This window comes from Salvia splendens, chromosome 4 (genome assembly GCF_004379255.2).
Source record: "Salvia splendens isolate huo1 chromosome 4, SspV2, whole genome shotgun sequence".
NCBI lineage: Eukaryota > Viridiplantae > Streptophyta > Magnoliopsida > Lamiales > Lamiaceae > Salvia > Salvia splendens.
The window spans coordinates 13,113,035-13,139,894 of record NC_056035.1 but is presented as its reverse complement, the minus strand read 5'-3'; the positions used below and the strand labels follow the sequence as shown (position 1 = coordinate 13,139,894).

Here is a 26,860-nt window from a genome sequence, read left to right as displayed (position 1 = left end):
AAATAGAAATGATATGTTATTCTAAATTTAATAAAAATATTACACAGATTTATACCTTTTGTCCAAAAAACCACTAAAGTTAATTACTCTACGTTTGGTTGAAAATAAAAAAATTAGAAGGTCAGATAAATAAATATTAAAAATTATTCGTCAAAAGTAATTTACCCTAAAACATAAAAAGTTGACGAATGATATCACACAACAAACAATTGCTATATTAATTTAATTTGTAAAATATGAAGTTTTTTTTTTTTGCTTTTATTTTATAGTTACATGTGTTCTAACATGTAATGTTAACATTGATCGAAATATCAATAAAAATTCAAAAAGTCACTAACATATGCAGTACAGCAAAGATACTAGTTTATGGTAGTTCACTAAAAGTGGACAAAAAATAACAAAGTTTAAAACAAACTTAAAGGACCACAAATATGTAATGAGATATTTGGTGTCCATTGATAGTGGAGTAAGTTAAAATAGATTTGACTTATAATAGATTTGACATTATAACGAGTGTATATTGTGGTATGGGGGGAAATTTAATACATTAATAGCAATTAAGGTATGAGGTGATTAAATCTAATCCAAAAACCGAGTGTTTATCGGTTGGGGAATTAATACATTAACATTTCTAGGTTGTTAGTAAGGTAAGAGATGTTTTCAACTATTCAAGTATCTCCCGTCATTTACACCAAATTCAGACTCATATTTTAATATATGTCACCCTAAATTTTATTCTAATCATATACATCAAACTTAAAATTTACACCATTTTTTAAGTATATGTCTCACAATTTTTTTGCCTATACACACCCATATTAGGTGTGGTTCCATAAAAAACATAAAAATAGATTTGGATTTGCAGTATTATTGGAAAAGTTTTCTACACTAAAAATGAGATTTGATGTCGAGATGGTTTTATTAACAAATTGTATATAATTTATAGGTTGGTAGCGAAAATATATTAAAGTATATTGGGACTGAAAGAATGAACTTTATTGCTTGCTTGGAACTTAGGTTTCCATCGAGTTTACTTGATGCTTTGAGATTTTAAAAATACTTAACATTTGAAAGTTTAAGATTATGTTTGTAGTAGCATTTTAGGTAATTATTGGTGATGAAAATCGAGAAATATGAGTAGAGGATAGATTTGTTTGGGAGCCCGATTCAAAGTTTAATCCAACATGGTGTTTGAATTGATGTTTGATTTGTCGATTTCACAATATGCAACAAATTACACCGGATTTGTTCTACAAAGATATCAAGATTTAGAAAAAAGAGTCAGTTTGTTATATTTGGCTAAGTGTTGCGATTATGAATTTGACATACTCTCTTAATTGATTTAATTGATTCAGTTATAGCTGAACTGACAGATGAATCATCACTTCTAACCAAACTAATTTTTATCACTTAAATCATTATCATGGAAGGGTGACAGTCGAATAAGAATCGTAGAGAAAAATAGTTCTATTTCTAAACCATAAAAAAAGTTTTAAAAAAAACTTAATACAATGACACAGTAATCTGATAATTATAATTAATGTGCATGTTTTGTCAAAATAATACTAAAAAAACAACTCGAAATGAGAATTAGTTTGGTGGAAATGCACTGTCGGTGAGACGTGCAAGTGCAAGTGCAAGTGCAAGTGCAAGTGCAAGTGCAAGTGCAAGTGTGCAACTTTGGCTTCGTTATCTAACTTGGCCATTCCGTGGGGAACACAAACGGTTGTCTATTTAAATTATACTATAAAAATCGTAGGGAGCAAATATACAAGATTGTAGTATAAGAGCATACACATCTATACTCTTGCCAAGGCAACAACATGATGTGGGTTCGGACATACTTTTATTCATCTTTTACTTCTTAGAGCATTCATAATAGGGTGCCATATAGTCCGCCCTATAGGGCGCCCTATGCTCTGCCACATCAACATTTTATCATCCTACCCATTCACCTGCAGTGGGATGTCCTATAAGCCGCCCTATAGTCCGTCCTAAGCATTTTATTTATTTGAATATTTAAAACACTACAAAAATTGAAAAAAAACTCCATTTCATTGAAAGTTCAAACATTAGAGTACGAAATAAAAAAAACTACAAATTCTCAATGGCGGTTACGGTCCCAAACTTCTTCAATCATGTCGTTTATGAGCTGAGCATGGTCTTGTTGGTTGCGCATTGAGGCCTGTCTAGATAGAACCTCATTGTAGCACATCGGTAATCCTCGAACGTGGGGCGGGGTCGTCGTGCTGGAGCTAGATCCACCTTCATCATCGCCCCAATCGGTGACTCTTCCACCTTCGTGTTCGACTATCATGTTATGCAAGATGATGCACGCATATATGATATTGGCGATGACTTCCTTGAACCAGAAACGGGCCGGACCTTTCACTATTGCCCACCGCGCTTGGAGCACACCAAACGCCCGCTCCACATCCTTCCGCGCAGCCTCCTGCTTTTGCGCAAATAAAACTCTCTTGTCACCCACTGGGCAGCTGATCGTCTTCACAAAAACAGGCCACCTTGGGTATATGCCATCGGCCAAGTAGTACTACATATGATATTGGCGTCCGTTGGCAGTGAACTCGATGGCCGGGCCGTTGCCATTGCATTGCTCGGTGAAGAGGTTGGATGAGTTGAGGACGTTGATATCGTTGTTCGACCCCGCTACACCTAAGTAAGCATGCCAGATCCAGAGCCGATGGTCAGCAACGGCTTTGAGGATCATCGTCGGGTGACTGCCCTTGTATCCACTAGTAAATTGGCCTCTCCACGCCGTCGGGCAATTCTTCCACTCCCAGTGCATACAATCGATGCTCCCTAGCATTCCAGGAAAGTCGTGAGTCGTCCCGTGCATCTGCATCAAGGCCTGGTAATCCACAACAGTCGGCTTTCGCAAATATGTGTTGCTATAAGCCTCCACAACTCCCCTACAAAAAATCTTCAGGCACTCGCGGCCAGTTATCTCCCCGACGTGAAGGTACTCGTCGAACATGTCCGTCGTGGTACCGTAGGCCAACTGCCGGAGCGCAACCGTGCACTTCTGCAACGGCGTAAGTCCGGGTCTGCCGATGCCATCTTCCCGATACTGGAAGTATTCATCACGTGCCTCCAACGTTTGGACAATACTGAGAAAAAGATCTCGCCGCATTCTAAAACGGCGGTGAAAAATCGTCGGGCACCACCGTGGTTGCTCGGAAAATAGTCTGCGAACAGACGTTGGTGAGCTACGTCGTGCTCGCGGTGGACAAACGTTCAATGTCGAATCGGCCTCGCAATCTGCTCCGCCTGGACCTGCTCCGCCGCTTCACGCTCGCGCTCCATTTCGGCCAAGCATTCCGCCGCAACCTCATGAACACAATCGAATAAGGCCCGAGTCAAGGCCGAGTAATGCCCTCCGCTGTACTCCAGTCTTCGGAGGGTCTCATTTTTTTAGTGAGAAAGATTGGGAGACAAATATTGGTGTGTGGGGAAAGTCAGAGATGGGAGAAAATTATTGGCGTAGCCGTGTAGGAAATGGAATGAGAAATGGGGTTTAAATAGATAAAAAAATTTAAAAAAAAAAACGTGTTGCATCGTCCGCGTGACCCGCAATGGGGCGGACGATGCGTGTTCCGACGCTATCGTCCGCGGACGATGTATAGGGCGCGGACGATGCTTCGTGCATCGTCCGCATGACTACAGTGGCGGACGATACTGTGGATGCTCTTATTCTTCCACAAGAGAGCACTACATCCACATTCATGCTCCTCTGCAAGAGTATGCTCAAGGGTTAAACCATTCTATTATTCTTAAATACTTCAATTACTAAAAACATTTCCACAATATTAAAATGTGTTAAAAATACCCGAACTGCTATTACAAATTAAAAAAATAAAAAATTACATAATTAAAATCCTAAAAATTAAAAGTTACATAATTAAATCCTAAAATTTGAAAATACATCCGTGGAAATTTATAAAAGACTAGTCCGATGGCGGTATTCCCAATTGTCGTTGGAGAGCTCATATCATTGCATGATGTGCATCTAATCGTTGGGGAGTCAACCGAGACGTAGCAGCGTTAGTGGCTTGATACAAAATGGCTCACAACGTGTTGGTGGGGGGTGGAGGCGACAAAAAGGGAGCGAGAGCGGAAGCGGGAGCCGGCTGTTCGACTGGCCGTCGCCTGTTTCCTTCCTTGCGGCCGGCGTTGGGAACCACTCGGGCCGGCGTCGGGTCTATCCAAGTGAGCTCCGGCAAGCTGGCTTGCCACCTCGTCCTCATTGGCGTCAGATAGCGATCTCGACCGTTTGCTGGAGGAGCTAGAGGAGGATCGGACGCCTCCCTTATACTTTGGCTGATGACGCACCTTCTACCAAGGGTTGAGATGCTTGAATGGTTTGTAATGCACTGATTGGTAGGTCGACATGGCGGCTATGATGATGTTGACCTCGCTGGTGCCGCTCCCTGCCGACCGTTGTTCCTCGAGGTAATACCCATAGAACTTTTGGATTTCTTCGTTAGCTCTTCCAATGACATTGCGCACCATACTCTCATTGCGCTCCACCGTTCCATCTGGTCAGCTGGCATTGTACAGGCGACTGGCGCGGAACCAAAACTTGTCCCCACTTTGGTTCGTGCCTACCTCTGCATCTTGAGATTTTCACATAGGCATGGAATATCTTCTCCATCTCATGCGGAGTGTACGGAGTGTGGACGTTGGGGTCACCGCCACTGCCACGAGTACGGACACGGACGCCACGAGCGCCACAACTGCCAGAATCGGCCTCCGAAATTTGGGACAACGATGGCGTCAAGGCGCTCTCTCCCGAGCCTTGTTCGGGTACCCACCCGTATTGCCCCTCGGGAACATCTTGCTCATCCACTAGGTAAGGACGGTAGCCACCCGGAATTTGCGAACCTTCGGTAAGAGGAGGGGGCGAGATATTCGTATCCGGCGAAGGGAATGGCGATCCGCCGAACCATTCGTGGTTCCATCCGCGGGAGTCGGAGGGGTGATCGCCGGAGCCGGACATTTTTGCAAGAGAGAAAGAGTGAGAATTTAGAGAGAAGGAGATTGATGAGAGAGTTGTTTGGTGTAGTGTGGTTAATTTTTTATGTTGAAATGAGGGATTTATAGATGAAAATGTGAATTTTGGGGTAAAAGTAATGAAAAATAAATTAAAAGTGGAGAAAAAATGGATATATATATATATATTATTGGGAAGGGGGGAAATATTTTTTTATTTAAATCAGATTTTTTTTAATTTTTCAAATTTTTTTAAATAAAAAAGAAAAAGAAATAGCTAACAGCATTGCCGTTGGCGAATCACACAGCGCCACGTCGCCCTGCTCTTCGGCACGACGATGCTCGATGCTAAGAGCAGGGTCGTGCCGTCGGCAAGAGCACAGCAGCGAGCAGGGTACTTACCGCGCCGACAGCACGACGACTGCTCATACTAGCACCGATGCGGATGCTCTAAGAATTTCTTAGTGGATTTAATCCAATTCACAATATCCATCAAATGGAAATTCTTTTTAGATGGAGAATGATTATTCTTGAGAAACAACACTTCTATTTTTAAATGGCACGTATAGTTTATGCTTATCAAATAATTTTTGGTGTAATACCGACGAAATAAATAAGTTAGGAGTACTACTACTATATGGAACAATGCTTTTTGCTTTTATTGATAATGTGATATTGTCATATTGACAAAATAGTCCATTCTTACACCACAATTCACAATTACAATTATGCCACATTAGCCGACATAGTATCATTTTCTTATTTTACCAATTTCTAGTTTTATTTATAACATTAGATGGTATTGAAAGTTCAGTAATTATCACATAAATTTGCATAATTGTAATGTGGATATGCAAAATAAGTTAAAAATTAATAAATACTTGTCTGTCCACTAATATGAATCTTACTATTCTTTTTTGGCAGAAGTATTAAGAAATGTAAATTGCAAAAAATAAGTGGAATGTGAATTTCACTATTATGTACCATAAATGTATGAACATTTGGGATGACACGAAAATTAATACACAATTGATAAAATAGGATATAGACAGAAAGAAAAAGTAATTATAGAAAAGGAAGTTAACCAAAATAGAAGATGATATTTTTATAGGACATCCCAAAATGAAAAGTGTCCTTATTTTTATACAACGAGGAAGTATTTTATAATAAAATATAAATAGAATCTATAATAAAATATAAAATGAGATATTTATTAGATAGCGAAAAAAATGACAAAAATGAGATTCCCATTAGAGGAAAATGGAAAACAACCTTTTATGTTATAGTTAATGAACATCTATTGACATATTTTGGTAGTTTAAATATGATACTCACTAAGGTTAATTGTCATTTAAATTACAAATTTTGATTGACTTATGCCTAAGTTCATAAATTTTGAAATTAATATATTATATAAAATCATATTATATTTAATTATAATTTTTTTTGCAATTGTCGCATAATGGTTAAAAGCGCTATTAATATGAAAATACAAATATGTTGCGACACCAAAAATGGCGTTGATTTGGACAACACGATACCGTTTAATTTTGAGTTTAAACTAAAGCAATGCCGATATATTTGACACAACATGGTTTTATACTTTATTGCCACATCATATTAATTTATAATCATAGTGGCACAATTGTAAAAAATTGAAACTTTATGATTTAAATAATGATTTTAATAATTTACTACTAATTATGAGTATTAATTTATTGCAAACAAACGCATTATTACGTTTTATTCAGATATACTTGGTACATAAAAGACAAAAGTTGAGAGAAAACAATGATTGAAGTTTGGGACCGATCATTGAATATCTATAAACCTGGATAATTAGTTCTAGAGTATAAAATAAGTTAGCAATAACTTCTGATTTATGGCTTTAATCTATATCAGTCATCATTAGCTTAAAAGATTGAAGTAAATTTAGGAGGGATAACTGTTTTGACTACTTTACCTGTCAAATCTATGAAGCAAAGCTAAGATTCGAATTTAATTGCAATTTTACACCAACAAATTTACCATTGTGAGATGGTCTAGTCCAAATGTGACTCAATCATAAAATATATTATTTTAAAATATAATTAAAACATGCTATTCAAAATATGAATTTAGATCAAAATCTTGACCCGTCTTACCAGAAAACGACCTTACCCATTTTTTTTATAAAATTATAAATATGTTAAATCTAAATTATAATGCGAATATTAATCCTCATACTAATCTTAATCAATGAGATAATCACATGTACAAATTTCTAAGCTTACTTTCGTAGTTGCACGTTCCTTTAATCACCTTTTTGCACTTTAACCAACTTTATCATCCTTAAGAAATTTCTCCACGAGACGTTTGGAACGAATATATAATTTTGATGATATCCAATTTAATAAATTAAAATTTTTATAATTATGTAGGCATGATTGCTAGCTTCTTTATTTGAATATATATATGAATATATATATATGAATAGGTCCATGGTCAATTGAGATTTTTTAAGCTAATTGAGAAATGAGATGCATTATTAGCCACTCATTTTTATTAAATGAGTGGTCCAGATTTTGCCACACAAAAAATATTTTTAAATTAATTTATTCTGAAAGGGTATAATGGTAATTTGAGTAAAAAACTGTCGCTGCTTTAGCCCCTTCTCCAGCCCCAATTCCTAGGGTTTCTGCTAAAGGAAGATCACATAGCTCTTTCTCTGGATCCAATTCATAGGATTTTCGGTAAGAGTAAATCTCACATAGTTCCTTCTCTGGCACCGTCGCCGGCGCACAAGGAGAAATCCGAGAGTCCGGCACCAGCTCCGGAGGCCTTCGACGGTGCAGCTGATTCATATTCGGACTGGATGGATCCGTCTACTGCAGCGGAGCTCAACCGAAATGAAGATTTTCTGAGCAGAAGTCCGTCGCTGGCTCCTGAGACTGAGGGTGCGGAAAATCTAGTAGCATCACCGGTGCCGTCTCCGGAAACGCATGGCATCAAATTGGTGCTGCTAATTCTCACTAATTGGGACAATAAAGGTCACTCGATCAGCCGATTACTTTTGAGTTTTTTTTATAAAGTATTTTAGATTAATTAATTCCTTTATGTAGAGTCAGTAAGCTATTTTTCTGCTGCAAGCTTTGAATAATTTGGATAATGTCTTGTGTATTGATTCACATAATTTCGATTATATCTCTCGTCATAATTTTGATTCACATAATTTCGATAATTTCGATTATAAGTGTTATTTTTTAGTTGTTGACAATTTAATACGAGTTGTTGACATTTGATATTATGGCTATTGATATAGTTGTTGACATTTGATATTATGGCTATTGATATGTGAATTATAAGTGTTATTTTTTAGTTGTTGACATTTTAATAGAGCTGTTGACATTTGATATTCTGGCTATTGATATGTGATTATAAGTGTTATTTTTTAGTTGTTGACATTTTAATAGAGTTGTTGACATTTGATATTCTGGCTATTGATATGTGAATTATAAGTGTTATTTTTTAGTTGTTGACATTTTAATAGAGTTGTTAACATTTTAGTGTGATTGTGTGTGTGTGTGTGTGTCCAAGAACTGATGTTTTACTATGGATTGAATTGAAATTGTTTTGCTTGGACAGGTTTAGGGGTAAAGAAGCTGATGCTTTGTAGCTTCTTCTAGCAAATAGCTTTTCTGTCTGAATTTGTAGATTATTGTGGCAGGTATTAATTCTAAATTTCCTCCCTTAAATAAATGAAAAATGAAATTTTGCTTGATGTTTGATGCTTGAATGCTACATTAATTAAGTCTCTCATGGCTTTGAATTAGTAGCATCTAATAAAATCTTATAGAAATTGGCTTTGAAGAATTTATGGATTGTCTCGGAGTCGTCGGGGAGCACGGGCATCTCGTAGGCGGCGGCGGCCGACGTTTGTGGAGATGAAAGGTAGGAACATTGGGCCTACTGTGATTACGTATACGACTTTGATCGAAGGGTGTGTTGCAGTGGAGAGGGTGGATGATGCATAAAGGTTGGTGGAGGAGATGAGAGGATATATGATTAAGCTGAATGTTGTAACCTATTCAACCTTGTTGTCGGGCCTGTGTGATGCAGAGAAGATGTCTGAGGCTCGGGCTTTGTTGAGGGAGATGGTGGAGTAGCACATTCCACCTAAGGATAACTCGATTTTCATGAAATTGATGCTTGGCTAATGCAAGGTGGGTGATTTTGATGCTGCAGTTGATGTGTTACAGTTGATGATTAAGCTGAGTATAACGGAAGCAGGGCATTACGGTGTTCTGATTGAAAACTGATGCAAGGCTGGTCAATATGATAGAGGCGTGAAGTTGCTTGAAAAGCTCATTGAGAAGGATATCATATTAAGGCCTCAGAGTACATTGTATATGGAACCGAGTGCTTAAATTTTGAAAGGTCAAAAAAAATTTTCACTTAAGAGGAGGGAGCTTGTGCGCCGGAGTTCGGGAGCGCGTGAACATGTACACGCTGCTTAGAGTGACGAATTTGAGCGCCAAGAGTAGTTGTTGCTTCATATCTCTCTGATTCAAGCTTCATGGCTGTGAAATTGACCGATTTTGCTTTTGATTCGGAAATGTGGGATTGTTGGAAAGTTATAGATTTGTTGTTGACTAGCTGTTGACATTTTTTACTATAAGTTGTTGACATTTGATATGCAGGCTATTGACATGTATTGTATGATCATGATGCCAGAACTTGTTCAAATAAAAAAAATTAAATAAAATAGTTGTTAGTATTTTTAATTACAAGAATTGTTTTTGAGTTGTTGACATTATATACAAGTTGTTGACAAGCCGTTGACATTTGATATACAAGATGTTGACATTTTTCTATAAGTTGTTGACAATTGATGTGCATTCTATTGACATGTATTGTATAATCATGATTTCAGAACTTGTGTCAAATAAAGAAAATAAGAAAAAAGAGTTGTTTTTTAATTATAAAAATTGTTTTTGCGTTGTTGACATTTGAATACGAGTTGTTGACATTCATTAGAAGTTGTTGAACTGATTGACATTTGATATATATTACACGTTGCTAAGTTCAAAAGTCAGAAACCACAATAGTTACTTTAAAACCCATTCAAAAAATAAGTTAACATCAAACATTAAAACCACTTTTTATTCACTTCTTATTTTGTCCATGTTTGCTTTCTATATCCAACGCAAATCACACTTAACCTCAAATGACAATACTAATCCTAATAAATTATCACATCCATCAAAATTATTCCATGTTTTATTATTCACATAGTGAAAGAAATGAATAATATATTATTTGATATTCATTCAACCCTGCAATTGAATGCAACTAGTAGATTATTAGGCTTAGTTACGTGGATGAAATCATAAAGCAACACCGAAAAATAATTGTTGTTTAATGGAAGGCTAATTACGCCATTATGCAGTTGCGTTAAAGCTTCAGTGATCGACTGTAGATTGTTGAACCCCTTTTCCCCAATTCTACTCACACTTGCAAAATTCAATTAATCGATCAACAGATTATGCGACGAATTATAGCATACTCTCCGAATCTATGTGTTTTGCATGTTTTGCATAAAACGCGTAGTGATTAAAGGGTGAACAATTATTTGGTTGTTGATTTGGTCAGACCGGAGCTTCGATGGCAGCCACGACAATGGCAACGGTGGTGGGGGCGGTGGTGCTGCTGTACTACGTGGTGAGCCGCTGGATTTCGGCGGCTGCTGAAGGGGAGGATTCCGCCGGTGGGGATTGCTCGAAATCGAAGAGCAGATCGCTGAAGAAACGGCTGTTGCGGGTTAGGAGATGAATAACAATGTTTGATTGATTTTTGAAGATTTGAATTGTATAAGAGTAATTGAAGATTTGCAGAATTGTATAAGAGTAATTGGGAGAGAAATGAATGTAAATGTTCGAGAGGGTTTTGACCATAATTCAAAGAGTTTAGAACTGAAATGACAAAAATACCCCCTTGTTGACATAAACTAAACGCTGTTGACATCGCATGAAAATTGTTAATGAGTGGCTGAGATTGCATCTCAATTCTCAATTAAGCCAAAAATCTCAATCTAACAGGACCCTATATGAATATATATATATATAGGGAGATTATCAAAATAAAAATGCATTTAAATCCAGAAATGCAGCCCAAATCTTGGCACTAGGATTAGATGATCTAATGGTTAATAATTAACCAAAAACACGGAAGGTCATAATTAAGCAATTTTAGATCATATTATAATATTTGGGTTTAATGTCATGCTAAGATCATTTTAGGTCATGCTTTGTTAGCATGACCTAAATATTAACTATGACCTAAAAGTGCCCTACGTATGATATTGTCCTGCGTTTCTGTATTTAAATCTAGTTTTGCATAGATCAAAACCATATATATATATATGATCAATACAAAAATTGATTTCAATACAAAATCCAGACCAAATCCTGACCATGAGATTTGGCAATCTAATGGTCAATAATTAAATAAAAACACAGAGGGTCATTATAAAGTAGTTTTAGGTCATATTATAAAATTCGGGGTTGAGGTCATGTTAAGATCATTTTATGTCATCATTACTATAATGACGTAAAAATAAGCTTATGATGACTTAAAAATGACCTTTGTATGCTTGGTTCTGCATTTTTGTATTAAGAATGGGTTTTGCAAAGATCAAAACCCTATATATATATATATATATATATATATATATATAGGGAGATGATCAAAATAAGTATGTGTTTAAATCCAGAAATGCAGACCAAATCTTGGCCCTAGGATTAAATGATCTAATGGTCAATAATTAACCAAAAACACGGAAGGTCATAATTAAGCAATTTTAGGTCATATTATAATATTTGGGTTTAATGTCATGCTAAGATCGTTTTAGGTCATGCTTTGTTAGCATGACCTAAAAATTACCTAATTATGACCTAAAAGTGACCTAATTATGATATTATTCTGCGTTTCTGTATTTAAATCTAGTTTTGCATAGATCAAAACCCTATATATATATATATATATATATATATATATATATATATATAGGGTATTCATCTATCAAAATACACCCTTAAGTCCAAAAATACAGACTAAATCTGGAGCGTTGGATCTGCCTATGGGCGGCCACGATTTAGGCTTGACAATCATAAATTTATGTCATAATAAGGTTTAGTAGAGTCATAAAAGGGTAAAAATGGAAACAAAAAAATATGCCCAGACGTTCGGTTTTTCTTCGCGGAAATCATGGAATCATCACTCCACACGCCATTAACCTGATTGTTCGGTTCCAACCTATTCACTTCGTCTCTCCCCCACAATATATCTAACGCCACCCAAAAAACACTAATCACCAAAATCAAACATTACTTCTGTAATTTCTGAAGCGGCACAACATTTACGAGCTCCAACCGGCGTCCGATAGTTCACCTACATCAGCCATCCACAATACGCGCTCCAGCCCAGACAATCTTTCCCGATCCACCAAGCACCGAACCGGAAAATCAAACAATCGACCACGGCAATGGTGAATACTCGAGCTTCTGGATCTACAACGACCGACGGAAAAGGTTAGATGTTTGTAGTATCCCATAGCCTTTACCGCTTTCAAATACATCAAAACTAAAAGTTTTGTTCAACTAGTGTATGAAAGGAGGAACACTAAAAACAAGCCACCACGGATCCCCAAAGCTCAAACCGGTAAATTGTTTTCCCCTTCTAGTTTATTTAATGAGTTAATACCGTATCAATATTGGAAGCAGCGTATGTAATTGTGATATTTTTCATAAACAAAAGCCCATTCTGCAACAAAACCAACAACAGAGTCATGCGAGTGTATGCATGACATAAATCCATATTATTATGCTTAAATTGTTTTATTCTTGTGACGCTTCACTCTTAAAAAGTCAAAATAAAGAGATACAGAACAGAAAAATAATTGCTTGGCTACCAGGCTTTTTTAATGTGAATTTTTAAATGTAATGTTCAAAGCTATTGTGATTATGTTTCAGGGGTTGTATTACAAAACAAAACAACACCTCACTCCACCAAAGGGCAAGAGGCTGATGCAAAAACAACAAATCCTGGTAACTGTCTCTGATCCTCCAAACTGGAACTTAGTTGTGATGTTTGAGATGATATATGTAATTACATCCCATGTCCCAGACAATGATGCAGTTAAGAATACGCCTGATAGTTTCATGCTTATTATGACCTAACATGTTTATATGTTATTATGACATATATTAGCACATATTTTGACATGAAAGTGTTCATTTTAATAATAATATTATTATTTAATCATATGACATATTAAAAGCGTACCATGACCAAGATTGACACCATTTTATTATGACTTTGTTTGTCGCATAACATGACACAACACTGATTATTTAACTATTTACAGTATACGCGTAAGACGAATAATTTTCATATTACGTAGTCAATGACCTACATAGTCAATTAATATGACCTACATAGTAAATTAATATGACCCACATAGTCACTTAATATGACCCAAACCAGCTAAAATACATGCATGTAATTGTAAGAGAAATCTTCAATCGTGCTAATACTTGCAGCCATGAGCATGATTGAACATAACCGTAAAACAATTTTCATATTACGTAGCTGGTTTTTTCAATTATATAAAGAATACGATTCGACAACCATAACGCGGTGTGAAACAATTTGAAACGAAAAAAAATATGGTATGTTGCTGCATAGTCATAATCATTCTACTACGTTACTATGAAAAAAAATATCACTCAGTCTACCCTTAAGGACTAACCCATTACACAAAATAGATATTCTTTGCATTCTGCGTTTCAAAAAGGTACTACACTGTGTGCTTTTGTTTCAAACGAAAATCAGTGGTGATTATAGATGCTTGTAAAGATGGAGAAGACAATGACTTGCGATTCACCTACGGGAGTATTCCAGAGGCATTGGTATGAATTCAACTTTACAACTCACATTACTACAAAATAATTACTGAAACTAACACTTTGCATGCATTACAGAGGACATTCTTTTGTAAGTATTTATCAAGAATTGGATGTCACAATCAATGCAAATCGATTATAAACATTCCTATTCAGAGGATGAAGATGAGTTGGAGAACAACAGACAATGCAGAAGACAGTGGCGTTTATTTACTTAGACACCTTGAAGTCTACATGGGTGAAAGGGAGGGACAATGGAATTGTGGACTAACGACAAAGAACAAAGGTGTGCTACAGTTTTTAAGAGCTAAATACAACCGTGTGTTGATGTTGGCAGGAATTAATCACAGCGCATTACTGAATAAAGATGCGGCATATAAACATTATGCGAAGGAAAACAAGAAAACCAAGATCAACGTAGAACACATGATAGCAAACTACGGATCGGTGCAAATGTATATTGCGTAGGTTAAATAAGTTTTTCATTTTGTTCGTTTCTTTGTTGACACTGTTACCCTTGTTTTGGAATTGCGTTTTGCACAGCTCACGGATATCAAACACAACGTTAGTCTGTTTCTCCTATAAGTTATGAATTTTTTTCGAGTAATTCCATCTTACTGTTTTCTTATTAAAAGTGTTTTTTCTAAATGTGGTGTTGTAAACAGTAAACCGTATATTGAGGCATAATAGAGTGCATAAGTAGGTCATAACATTTTTAGTATACAATGTGTCATAATAAGAATAACACCATAAATCATTACCTAACACTATTGGGACCCAAACGAAGTACCTAAACAACAGTACGATAGAAAAAAAAAATAATTAGGTGTGTAACAAATGCAGTACAACAACCATGCATTTTTTTAAGTGAAATAGATTTCAAGCAATCCACAAAAATTATGTAGAATAATAGACAACCATTTGGGTCATACTAATTAATGTTATATGTCAAAACAACAATATGTTAAAATAGGGTGAAACTATAACTACATTCAAGTCATAACACAGGGATTGTATTTTATAACTCAAAAGATGAATGTATTCAAATATGTCATAACAAACAAAAAATAGGTCATGGTCATATAAATGTAACATTAAGCAAATATGATATGCAAATTCGACGGAGTATTGAAGAAGAATAAATTATGGGCTAATAAACTCAACTAGAGAGCAGTTAGAGGAGAGAATACGATGCACGATTATAGGAATTAGTATAACTAACTATATAAAGTAATTTACTTAATTATCCTTTGTCGATTAGAAATAATTAAAATAGTAATATCTCAAAATTAAATCTGGCCGTTATTTAATCTAATCTTAAGATTAGATTGTCTAATCCAATGGACATAATTTGGTCTGCAATTCTTAGTTTAAGGCCATTTTTGTTTTGATCAAATACCTATATATATATATTGATCACAACTCTATATATATATACATTTTTTTTTTGAAAACTTAGAATGGTATATTTGCCTTGACTCCAATCTAAAAAATCTATACTTCGATATATTTTACATAAAGCAAGTTTTCAAGTTTAACCACACTATTGATCAATAAATGACAATGTATAAAAAACGCAAAATTTGGAGTGACATGCAAGCTTTTTCTCCAAGTCAAGAGCCCAGAGTTAAAATTCTGCAAACTTTTTTTTCCCGAATTAAAAAACAGAGTTAAAATTTGTGTGCAGATCTCTCATCATTAAGTGAACAAATCCTTTCAAATATTAACAGCAAAAAATCATCCCGGCTTATGTCGGTTACTCGAAACTTTAAGGTTTTTAGAAAATGGTTGTTTTTTGGCAGAAGTAGAGCATGCTGTCTTCCAAACATAACCCCACAAACTAAGTGTAAATTTGTGTATATATGAGCTTGATTCTTGAGCAACAATGTTGACAAGATCCACTCAACTACAAGGATGATTAGTCACACCAAGAAATAACAGACACTCTTAGGCATGTTTGTTGAATCAGGATAAGCTCTTATTGCAAGGACATATAGATATGATTGGCATAATACACAAAATGAAATCAACTATCGTGACTAACACACCCCACCAACCACTTATTTTTGGACATAACCTAAGTAAAATAAGCATTGTTGTCAACTTCGTCTCACTTCATTATGTTAGTTTGTCCTCTAAACAAATTTAATAGAGATGGTTGGTTGATCTTTACAGGTTGGATTTGGATATATTGGTTAATGATAAGCTAAAGTATGATGCATTCAATCCTACACAACTTAACATTTTTGCATGTTAGAAAATAAGCACTGAGATTCAATAATGAAAAGAAACAGATAGTAAAGTAACAAACACTGAATATATTTAAAACTGATAGGCAGCACTCAGCAAAGTGTTAAAACTGATTACTAGTTCTGCAAATACAAAAGAATAATATATAACACAAAAAAGTAATCAGCACAACTTTTGAATGCATACAGGTTGTTTACATGCTTGAAAGCATAGCCAGATTGGTCCTGAACCACTTTTACTGAAACAAAAGAAGACTTGAGAATCGAGAAGTGTACCCGTGATGCAGCTAAGGATCATTGTCGTATGGTACATGTGGGGCAACCGACAATAGAACACTAAGGGCAGATTGTCCATGGATTTGGAGTTCAGCTGAAACAGAATCTGCATCAGTAATTTGATGACAGAAAGTGTTACCTGCTAAGTCCAGATGCTTCAGTTTTCCTGTAGATGGAAATACTGAGTAAAATAAATGAATAACGGTTCCCAAATTTCTTGGTACAGTAGTGAGAATGTACGTAAACAGCCACCTTTTGAATCTTTCAAGCCATAGGATATTACTGATAAAGAATCCATAGGCATTAAGTTATATCTTGCATCAATTGCAACAATTTCGTTAGCATGTTTAACGAGGCTCGCTATGAACTTTGCAGCTCCAAGTGCACCTTGGTTATTGCTGCAACAAGTTCAGAAAAATGTCAAGTATTTATGTGTGTGCATCTATGTAACATATGAAAAGCAGAAAGGACTTAAAGAGTGTATTTGGATTGAATGTTTTGATTTGAGAAGAGGAATAATGAGAGATCTCAAATCCATCAAAATCACTTCAGACTCAATTATAAGAAAAGCGTTAATAATTCAAGTGCGTAGCTGAACTCATGTAAATAACGTAGTAAATATAATAGTAATAAAAAAAAGTGTCAACTTGGTGTACCTAATGTTTATGTAAGCAATCTTCAATTCTACTGATATTTCCTTGGCAGCTTGTAGAAAACCGGAAGAACCAAGTCCGATGTCTTCGGCATCAATGGATACGACACCTGTGCACAGAAATTTGCCCAAGGGTGCCCCAATTTTACTGGGGATAGCAAACAATTACGGCTCTTCACTAATAAGTCATAAAGATATAGTAGAGTTCTTAGGCAAAACTTTCAGACATTAATACCTGCCAAGCATATTGCCTTTAATTGAAAGCACATGAAGAGGTTCATTCAAAGTTGAAAGAACTCCAAGAAGGTCAACCATTTGGTTGCATGAAGCCTCACAATTCTCAAGCTTCAGATTTGTAAAGGGTACATCTCTGCCAGATATCTCAGTAAAATAGGTGGCCAGGCTCCTGAAGAAAAAATAAAATACCAATAATTATTTTTCAGTAGAACTTAATATAAGGTAGGGGAGACATGAGATAGGCAGCCTACCCGACTCCATCCTCAATTGGATTGTCACTTAAATCAAGACTATCTAAATTAGGCATGCAGTTCAGTGCGTGCCTGAGAGACTCTGCATCATCCTGTTCTAAGTTACATGACCTGAGGATCAGAAAAAAGAGGGATAATAATATAAAAATAACTAATGCATTCGATGTAAATCTAGCTCCCACTGCATCTTGCTAAAAACATTCTCATTTGGAATACATTAAGTGAACATCTAGAGAATTAGGGGTTTGGATCCCCTCAATGAGTCTTGGTCCAATTATTTTTAAAGGGAAGAGTGGAAGGCAAAACAAAATAGGAATACAGGCAAGCATAGATACATGTCAAGGCGAATTATATAAATGAAAGTTCTTATGAGTAGACTTACACCAAGGTGCAAGAAGTCCTATCAAACATTCTTGATTCTGAGAACCTATTCTACTATCATCCTACTCCAGTCTCTACTATGGCATATCGGTATCGTTAAATTTTTGTTCTTCAAAACCTTTATGACTACTGAGAACTTCATCCTCTCTTATACATTATCAAGGGATTCGGGAAATAATATCATAACTCTTTCCAAGACAAAACCAACAAAATGCATGAAAAATGTTTTGGGCATTTTTAGCTTTATTTTATTAATCCAAGGCCAGGATCGGATTTATGAGAGCAGAGTGCTGCGCCTGTTCCATCTTTCTCCTATCTTGTACTTTCCGGAAAAGTAAATAATCAAAGTTTTAGCAGAATCTTTCTTAGCAACTCCAAGCTCTGATATTTCCCGAAGATAGAGATATTATATTTGCAATCATTTCAGCATGCTTGCAGAGGAGTTGCTTCAAACTGTCTCCTTCCATTCAATTTCTGATACTTTATATCACAGGCTCTTGTTAACTAATTCAACAAATTTACTTCAATCATTCTCACGTACGATCTAGTACAGAGTATAATACTTAAACTGCTAACAATTTTAGTGAACTCTACGATTCAAGTAAATCCCACTTGCTTCTCTAGTTATCTATGATAAACAGATAATGGCCTGTTTGACAAGAATAAACATCTCAAATACATCTTCGTGAAAGTATGCTAGGTTTAAATGTTGCTGAGTTAATAATAGGCGGAATAAATTGATCCGGAAAAAATGCTACTAATTAATTATCGAAGTACTTTGGGTTAACTTATTAAATAACCTTAAGTTGAGAACTCGTATTGACTGCAATGACTTGTTAAAAGTGCAACTTGATGATCTCCACTGAAACTGAGAAAGGAATCCCGAGATCTGCATTCACATCATCTAAAATCATGCTCTTTCCTCAACCAAAGAATCAATGCAAGGTAAATAATAACCAGTGAAGGTCCACTGACACTATTTTCTGAGAGGTCTAGCTTGGAAAGACTGGATGAGGCATCAAGAAGGGAATTAAAAATCCCCCTAGCAAAATTTCGGCCCAGATGGCCATCACATAAAGTTAACGATTGCAAGGACCTGCCAAGAGTAAATTTGGCTTAGGTCCAGATTAATGAATGATAACAAGAAAGAGAAAAGAAAATTTCTAGATTCTAGATCAAGCATAAGAATTGTGTGTATGCCAGAGGCAAGTTTCAGTGCTAAGATCCCTATCTGTTCTCCCACATCGACTTGGTAATGATCTTGTGTCCTATATGTAAGTTTGGACAACAATCCCCTCTTATAAGGCCTTTTAAGGGGGAGAGTGCCACTTTCTGCATAGTATCAAGGCAGACCCAAGTTGATGATGGATTTGTTTGGTTCATGTGTGGGAAGTTCGATGATCATTCCAGCCACACATGCGGGGAGTTCTCTGATCCTTGTTTGTTGTCCCAAATTGACCTGGTAATGGTCTAGTCTCCTATATACAAGTTTGGACTTTGGATAACTCATAGCATATATCGAATCGCCACGAGCCCTCTTATAGATTTTTAGGGTTAATCCTAATTTTAATCCCCAACTTTCATGGTTTTCCCAAGAATGTCCCCATCTAACGTTTCCAGTTAGCAAAACCCTCAACTTTGTGAAAAAGTTTCATTTATGTCCCGACTTACAGAGTTCGGCAACAGAATAACGAGTCACCCAGCCAAAATCTACATTATGTACATAAAATTGCAGAAATAACATTGAACCCTATGAATCCACTTAAGAATTTGAGAGGTAAGTCAGGGCATAAATCATCTTTACCAAAGTTGATGGTTTCCAATGAAACGTAAACTGGGGACATGTTTTTGAAAACGTTGAAAGTAGGGGGGAAACAAACTATGATTCATCCTTTGTGCTAATACACTAAAGGATTAGGTATTGTTAGTTGTGATAGTGTATTCAATCATTCAATGTAGCAATATATCACCCTATAATTGAATATAACAATTCACATATAAGTGTACCTCCCAGATGTTAAGAATGACGCCAGTCCGGCTGGAATGGGAGATGAATCAGCCTGGAGAAAGCTTGATCTCTTGATTGAGAAATGCTCAACTCCATGAACTTGAAGACCCGTCATGTGCAATGAATCGGATATTGCATTGACAAAATCTGGAGAAAGCTTGCAATGGATAAACTCAACTGATTTTAAAGCCTCAGTACTCTGGTTCAGAAGTTTAAATAATCCCTCAACCTGAGAAGTCACGTCGGGCATATCAGAACGACTAGCCAAAATATGAGAAACTAAAAATTTAATTCCTAAAATTTAATGTCGGATGACCAAAAGATGTACTCAAATAATTTATTTAATACTGTAGCATTTAATAATCAGACAGGTTTAAGAATAATAATATGATGACGAAGAACATCTATTTTAATGGAGTAGTTTTTATCATGAAGAAAGAAAGAATATTGGAATTGTATGTAACAACATAATCAAATAATACAGTCATACTGCAGCAATTGTTAATGCTGCGAAAACCAGTGAATTTATACAATTTTCAAGCTGACTGCTGATGTATTGCATTGCTCTTCTAATATTCCAACCTAGAGGAAGAAATTTATATACTCGATGTGTGCAGGTAAACTTTGTTATAGTATAATCGTAGTTGGAGCATCTTGAATCACTGCTCCAGCATGAGACATTCTGGAATATTTCGGTAAACACCATTCATAATGAAGAAGCTTGATTCAGTTACTTACAACTTTTTGGCTAGCTAAATGATTATGCATGCATACATGGGAAATCTTGTTAGCATGGACCTCTTACATCACATTATTTCCTATGTATGACACTTGGTTACACAAAACATGAGAATACAAGAAAACGAGAACAAAGACTCACATGGTCATTGGATTTAATCCACTGAAGCTCGAGACTTTCCAACTTACAGTTTTGAAACAACTCCTATAAGATAGTGATAAGGATACAAGCTGATATCTTAGTAACCATGAAGAAACTGACTTACATGTGGCAGATGGAAGATCATTTGACTAATAATAATTGTAATGGGGAACTTACACATGTTTCTGCAGAACATAATGCATTTGGAAGCCTTAGCCGTCTGCAACAGGAACAGTGTCACTTTAAAAAGCCTAGTCTTCTAATATTGCATCAAGAGAATAAGAGATCAACTGTGGACCAGGAAAGAACAACAGATACTTTGTCCATAATCAGTTTGTAGGTAGAGGAAGAAAAGCTCCTCACTGTAAAGTGGTTGAAAGTAAAACGAAAGTAAGAAATGCATAGTTTGTGCATGATCGTGGGCTACCTGACATAAACTCCAAACTGCTGACAGTGACGAGAAAATTTGAGAGAGTCGAGTGGCAACTTAATCAAGTAATCTTTGCAACCAATCTGCTCTATTATACAATCTGCATATATCAAATACGGGCAATTTGCATAAGGTTATGTTCTCTGTAGATTTCTCAACTGATAACATTTCTTAAATACAAACATCATCTCGAGATAAGGCATAAAAGAACAAAACAAAATTCAAATAAGAGCATGACCAGAAAAGTCCGTACCAAATTTATAATAGAACACCAATGCATTAAAAAATGATAGAAAAAAGTACCCATGCAAAGATTAATACAGTTACATGTTTAAAGTTATAATCAAACCATCATATATCTAGTCCAAACTTTTCTGCTATAGTGAAGCTTCTAACTTCTGTTTTTCATATTTTAATCTGTCATCAGTTATTTTCTGTTGAAATGAAGTTTCTGCCCAGCAAGGGTATGTTGAATAATCAGAAGGAGCAAGTTTGACTAACCTGGAATTTGTATTTCCCCTATAGAACCATCATAAGATGGAAGCAAAGCTGTTTCTGCTATTGCATCAATACAACTGGAAGTAATAGCAAAGGTCAGCTCTTCCATAATGATGTAACTGATGACAAAATTGTATGACTCAAAACATTTGGTTATAGAACATACTCTTGCAAATGTGTCTCCCAGTACTTTTGCTGCCAATCATTTATTATTTCACATTTGTCGTTATTTCTATCAAACCAAGCCACAGTCTTCTTCTGCTGATCAAGACTACGCCAACGAGCTTTGTATAGTGCACGCCACGCTGTATCTAAAATGTCGCATCTGCACAAACAACAGCCCAGTGATCATTTATGCTAGTTCTTTCCCTAACACACTAACAAATTTAAAATATAACTTTGAAATGCCAAAAGCACCTTTCTTGCCAACCTTCTACGTTTTCGAGAGTCGCTAGTATCATCATAAGCATGCTCTCTGCTTTCCATGAAGTTGGTTGGTCTGTATCAAGACAAAGGATAGGTTACTCATCCTTCACAATCTATATGATACTCAATACGCTAAGATAAGTTCTATGCAATCACAAGTCCTTCAGAACCATCTACACCTTCATTTGAACTTATCAACTCTAATTCATTTTAAATGGCAGGGTAAACAACTTTCAAGGTGTTGCAGTAGCACATGGCATTCTGAAACAGAGTGAAATTCTATAAGGTTTTTCCTGATAATAAGGTAAAACGAGGAACTTCTCATAAACAAGCCATGGAATAATCATTCAACCCATTGCTAAACTTTCTAGTAAATAGCACCTTAGAAGGAAAGATAATGATAATTGCCCCCTAATTTTGTTTTCGCGCATAAGCACAAACCAGCACTGATCATTTTCTCTCATTGTTAACTAACCATCACTCACAATTTTTCTTGCAATTTGTGCAGTGCTAATGGAGGCAACTGAGGCAAGAGTCCATCAAACAGTTCTTGCGGCAGTTCATAAATAACCGAAAGGAAATCGTCGTTACGCTCCCCTGCAACCAATCACGATATTCATCAGCAAATAGATTGCGAAATCGCAGATAAATGTAAATCAATGAAATGCTAGTTGATAATAACCTTGGAGAAGTTCATCGGCAATAGCGGCCATGCATAAATCAAGTAATTTCGGCACTTGAGGCATTGCTGAGTTGAAATTTGGTGTTTATGAGTCGAAACAAGTTTTCCGATTACACCGGCGGCGCGGGCAGTGGATGGAGCTGGGAAAGGTATATGCACAAGCGGCCCTCTAACCCTCCATCTTCCTCTTATTTTCACACATATAACTCTGCAAATGAAATTATTTGTACCATTTATATACCACACTCTTTCAAACTCATAGTAGTACCCGTTTTCTTATTAGTCTGTCTACCAATATTTTTCACTAATTTCATTTTTAATACTTTTGTTATTAAATGACACATTTATTAGCTTTTATATTAGTTTTACTTATTTCCACTAATTTTTCAAATTTGTGTTAGTGAAAATGTGACAAAAGACAATTAACAACAACAACAAAAAAGCAACCTCAAGATTGATTAATGGGGGTTGGATTGATGATAAAATAGAATTCTGGGTCGCGAACAGTGATTCGATTGATGATGATTTTTGAACTTTCCATATATAGAAAAGAAATAGAAAGAGATAGACTAGAAATGACATCTGTTATGTCAACGACCGGAGCGGATCTCCTAATCCACTTCTCCTACTCCACTCCTACACCACACTCACATCAAAATAAAATAATCCACCATCACTTATTAAAATTATAATATTATTTTATTTTGTTGTGAGGAGGTGGAGTAGGAAGAGTAGAGTAGGAGATCCAATGTGGTCAACGACCCCAAGGGGGGTATTAAATGAATGGAATTGGGATCTGGATGGAATATAATGAAATAGAGCCACTTTGAGGTTCCCTCTGAAATGAGGCATGGAAGGGAGCCACTACGAAGAAGTTCCGGGAGTTACGAAGGAGGGTTCGAGCTCATATTGGTCATGGGTTGAGAACGGGATCGCTAAATGAAATGTGATTTATATTTCTTAGTTAATATAAATTGATAAAGTAAAAAAAATAAAAAAATTAGATAAAATAAAACCAAATGTAAAAATTAATATAATATTAAAAATAAAATTAAGACTAATTTTGATTAAATGGATAGAATAGAAAAGAAAATAAAAAATAATGAAATTTATAAATAAAAATAAGACTAATGTTTGTGAAATTGAGATATGATTTGACAATAATGGTGACATGCATATTTTTTTAAATAAAGCATGTTAAGCCTAAATTGAAAATAAACTAACGATAATATGAAATGTCTAATCTATCATGAAGGAGCCAAATATAAGACCTAATGGTGGTTGATCCAAAGCATGCATTACCTGAGCAAAGCTATAAACATGGTGCGATAAGAAGTCTGACATACATATTTTTTTTTTGTGACGTACATATTATATCACATAAAATTTAATGGTCATGTCTCTTTGAAGGAAAAATGAAGTTGACGTAAAAAATGAATCATGGAAATATAATTTCTAGCTACTTTACTTTCTCATGTTTGAAAAAATATCAAGATTTTAAATTTTATTTTTTATTTAAACACTAAACTACAAATATACTACTATTATCAATTATCCCTTCTCTCACTTTTCCCATTTTCTTTTTTCTTATTATTTATTTAATTTTTATCCATCTCTCTCATTGTCCATTTATTTTTATTTGGTTTAATAATAAATATTCAAGCACACCAAGTTAAATAAAACAATTTTAATTTTGATACATATTATTTTAAAAACAAATTTATAATAAAAGATTATACTTTATAAATTTGCATTATAGGAATATGTTTTAAGACAATGAAGCCCGTGTACTTAAATAAATTTTATACCATAATGCATTCCAAAAATAGGTGTTCGTTGCTACTTTTACCATTAAAAATAACAAAATAAAATTATATTTATGTAGGAGTACATAATAATACTCACTCTCTCTTATGAAAATAAGTGTAATTAAAATGACATGAGAATTAATGCACAATTGGTAAAATAAGAGAGACGACGAAAATGATAGTTAAAGTAGTGTTAGTGGATATTGAGACTTACATTATTATTAGGAGTAATGATATGGGGCAAATGTCCATTAAGTATATAACTAGAGAATAAATCTCAGCCATAAGATTAAGAAATCTAGGGCTAGTATTTAGCCATGTGATTTTCAAAATTGAAGCAGAATTAGTTCACTATGTGCATGATTCGGTTCACTATAAAAATGCGGGGGCACAATAGACTTTTCAATGGTTTAAATGAAATAGGGTTCAATTTGCTTCCCCATTTCCATATATCATTCTCGCTCTAATTCTCTCCAAAGTGATGGGATTTCCTCTTCAATTATGCGATTTCTTCCTCATTCCATAGCTAGGGTTTAGTCGATTTTTCATATTTTCTCACGGTAAGGAAGATAGTCATGAAGAAGAGGGGAAAACTAAAGGTAATTTGTAATTTTTTTATTTATTGAATTTATTTTTCGATTTGTTTTCCAATTTCTATATATTTTGTTATTTGTTATCGATTTGGTGGATCAGGTTCTTGATTTGTTGAATCTGGTTCAAAAATTCATTTGTTTTCTATTTGTTGAATCTGTTTCTGCATAAACTAATGAAAAAAAAGGAGTGAATTATTGATTCACTCTATAGAAACTAATGGAAAAAAGGACAAAACTGAAGGTATGTTGTAATTTTTCACTTCAACTGTTTCTTGATTTGGTTCATTCTACGTGAATGAATTGGTGTTGTGTACGAGTGAACTATATTGATTTTTCATCTCAGTGAAGTAAAAACATGCTTAGAGTGAAATATTCAATTGTTAGAGTGAAGTGTTTGTGATCCATGTTATTAGTGATCTGTTTTTTCGTCTCAGTGAAGTAAAATGTGCTTAGAGTGAAGTATTCCATGGTTAGAGTGAAGTGTTTGTGATCCATGCTTATAGTGCACTGTTTTTTCATCTCAGTGAAGTAAAAACGTGCTTAGAGTGAAGTATTCAATGGTTAGAGTAAAGTGTTTGTGATGCATGTCATTAGTGATCTGTTTTTTCATCTCAGTGAAGTAAAATATGCTTAGAGTGAAGTATTCTATGGTTAAAGTGAAGTGTTTGTGATTCATGCTTATAGTGCACTATTTTTTCATCGCAGTGAAGTAAAATGTGCTTGGAGTGAAGTATTTCATGGTTAGAGTGAAGTGTTTGTGATGCATGTTATTAGTGAAGTATTTTATATCTATATTGTGACTATATTGTGTTTATAGTGAAATATAGAATTATGCTTATGTTCAAGTATATTATGTTTGAATGTTGTTATTAATCATTTTTTACTTTCTTTATATGATAGGATAACCAGTGAATTTTCCGAAGCTGCTGATATACGTAAAGAAAGACAAAAGACGAAGTGAAAAATAAAGAGTAGGGGAAGCTGATGCATGTATGGAGAATGAAACAATTGTAGAAACTGATATAGTTCATAACATGATTCGTAATACCTATTCGGTTCATTTACATTCAATAGTTTCATAGCATCCATTAATATTTTGTTCAAAATTTTTATGTATGTAGTTCATGGATACATAGATTCAGTTGATTTTTACCAGCTCTTTTGTTCACAAATGATGTTTAACAAAATATAATTCACAAATAAACTAATTAATAGTTGATAGGAAGTAAACAATTAAAGAAGTGAATCAATTCGCAATCACAGTGAACTAAAATAAGTACACAGTGAACTAATTCACACTTATACTGAACTTAAAATTAGGTACGCAACGAAATAAGTATGTTGAACCAAGAAGTTTTCAACGAAACAAAACTCACTTACAGTGAAGTAAATGTTGTTTATTGTGAAGTAAATACGATGTTTGATATTTAAGTGAAGAGTATTATTTATAGTGTACTGATTTTCATTTAAGTTAAGTATAATGAGCATATAATGATGTATATTGTGCGTATAGTGAAGTATATTCGAGATTCCTTAT

The 26,860-nt window shown here is 35.0% G+C and overlaps 1 protein-coding gene across 8 annotated transcripts; it reads right to left on the bottom strand.

Annotated features, from left to right (window-relative positions):
• Positions 1-12,350: 12,350 nt before the first annotated feature.
• On the bottom strand, positions 12,351-23,133 carry LOC121798661. Of its 8 annotated transcripts, none has more exons than XM_042197775.1 (17): positions 22,923-23,133; positions 22,726-22,837; positions 22,245-22,313; positions 21,981-22,139; positions 21,818-21,891; positions 21,314-21,416; positions 21,064-21,106; positions 20,887-20,949; positions 20,006-20,235; positions 18,974-19,094; positions 18,799-18,887; positions 17,618-17,728; positions 17,365-17,535; positions 17,134-17,277; positions 16,730-16,875; positions 16,478-16,658; positions 12,351-12,557 (listed from the first exon to the last, which is right to left on the bottom strand). In XM_042197775.1, the coding sequence occupies exons 1-16, from the start codon at positions 22,984-22,986 to the stop codon at positions 16,489-16,491; spliced, it is 1,869 nt and encodes a 622-aa protein (XP_042053709.1). In that variant the 5' UTR covers positions 22,987-23,133; the 3' UTR covers positions 12,351-12,557; positions 16,478-16,488. The 8 variants fall into 8 exon arrangements, with proteins under 8 accessions (XP_042053709.1, XP_042053710.1, XP_042053708.1 ...); XM_042197776.1 differs by lacking the exon at positions 12,351-12,557 and adding an exon at positions 14,724-14,742; XM_042197774.1 differs by lacking the exon at positions 12,351-12,557 and having other exon boundaries at positions 16,251-16,658.
• Between the last annotated feature and the right edge of the window lie 3,727 nt (positions 23,134-26,860).

Excerpts from the sequence above, each read along its gene's own strand:
- LOC121798661 (XM_042197775.1), bottom strand. The coding sequence starts at position 22,986 with ATGCCTCAAGTGCCGAAATTACTTGATTTATGCATGGCCGCTATTGCC. Across the intron at positions 22,838-22,922 it reads TGCCGATGAACTTCTCCAAG|GGGAGCGTAACGACGATTTC; the intron begins GTTATTATCAAC and ends GATTGGTTGCAG. Across the intron at positions 19,095-20,005 it reads TCATTCTTAACATCTGGGAG|GTCCTTGCAATCGTTAACTT; the intron begins GTACACTTATAT and ends TACTCTTGGCAG.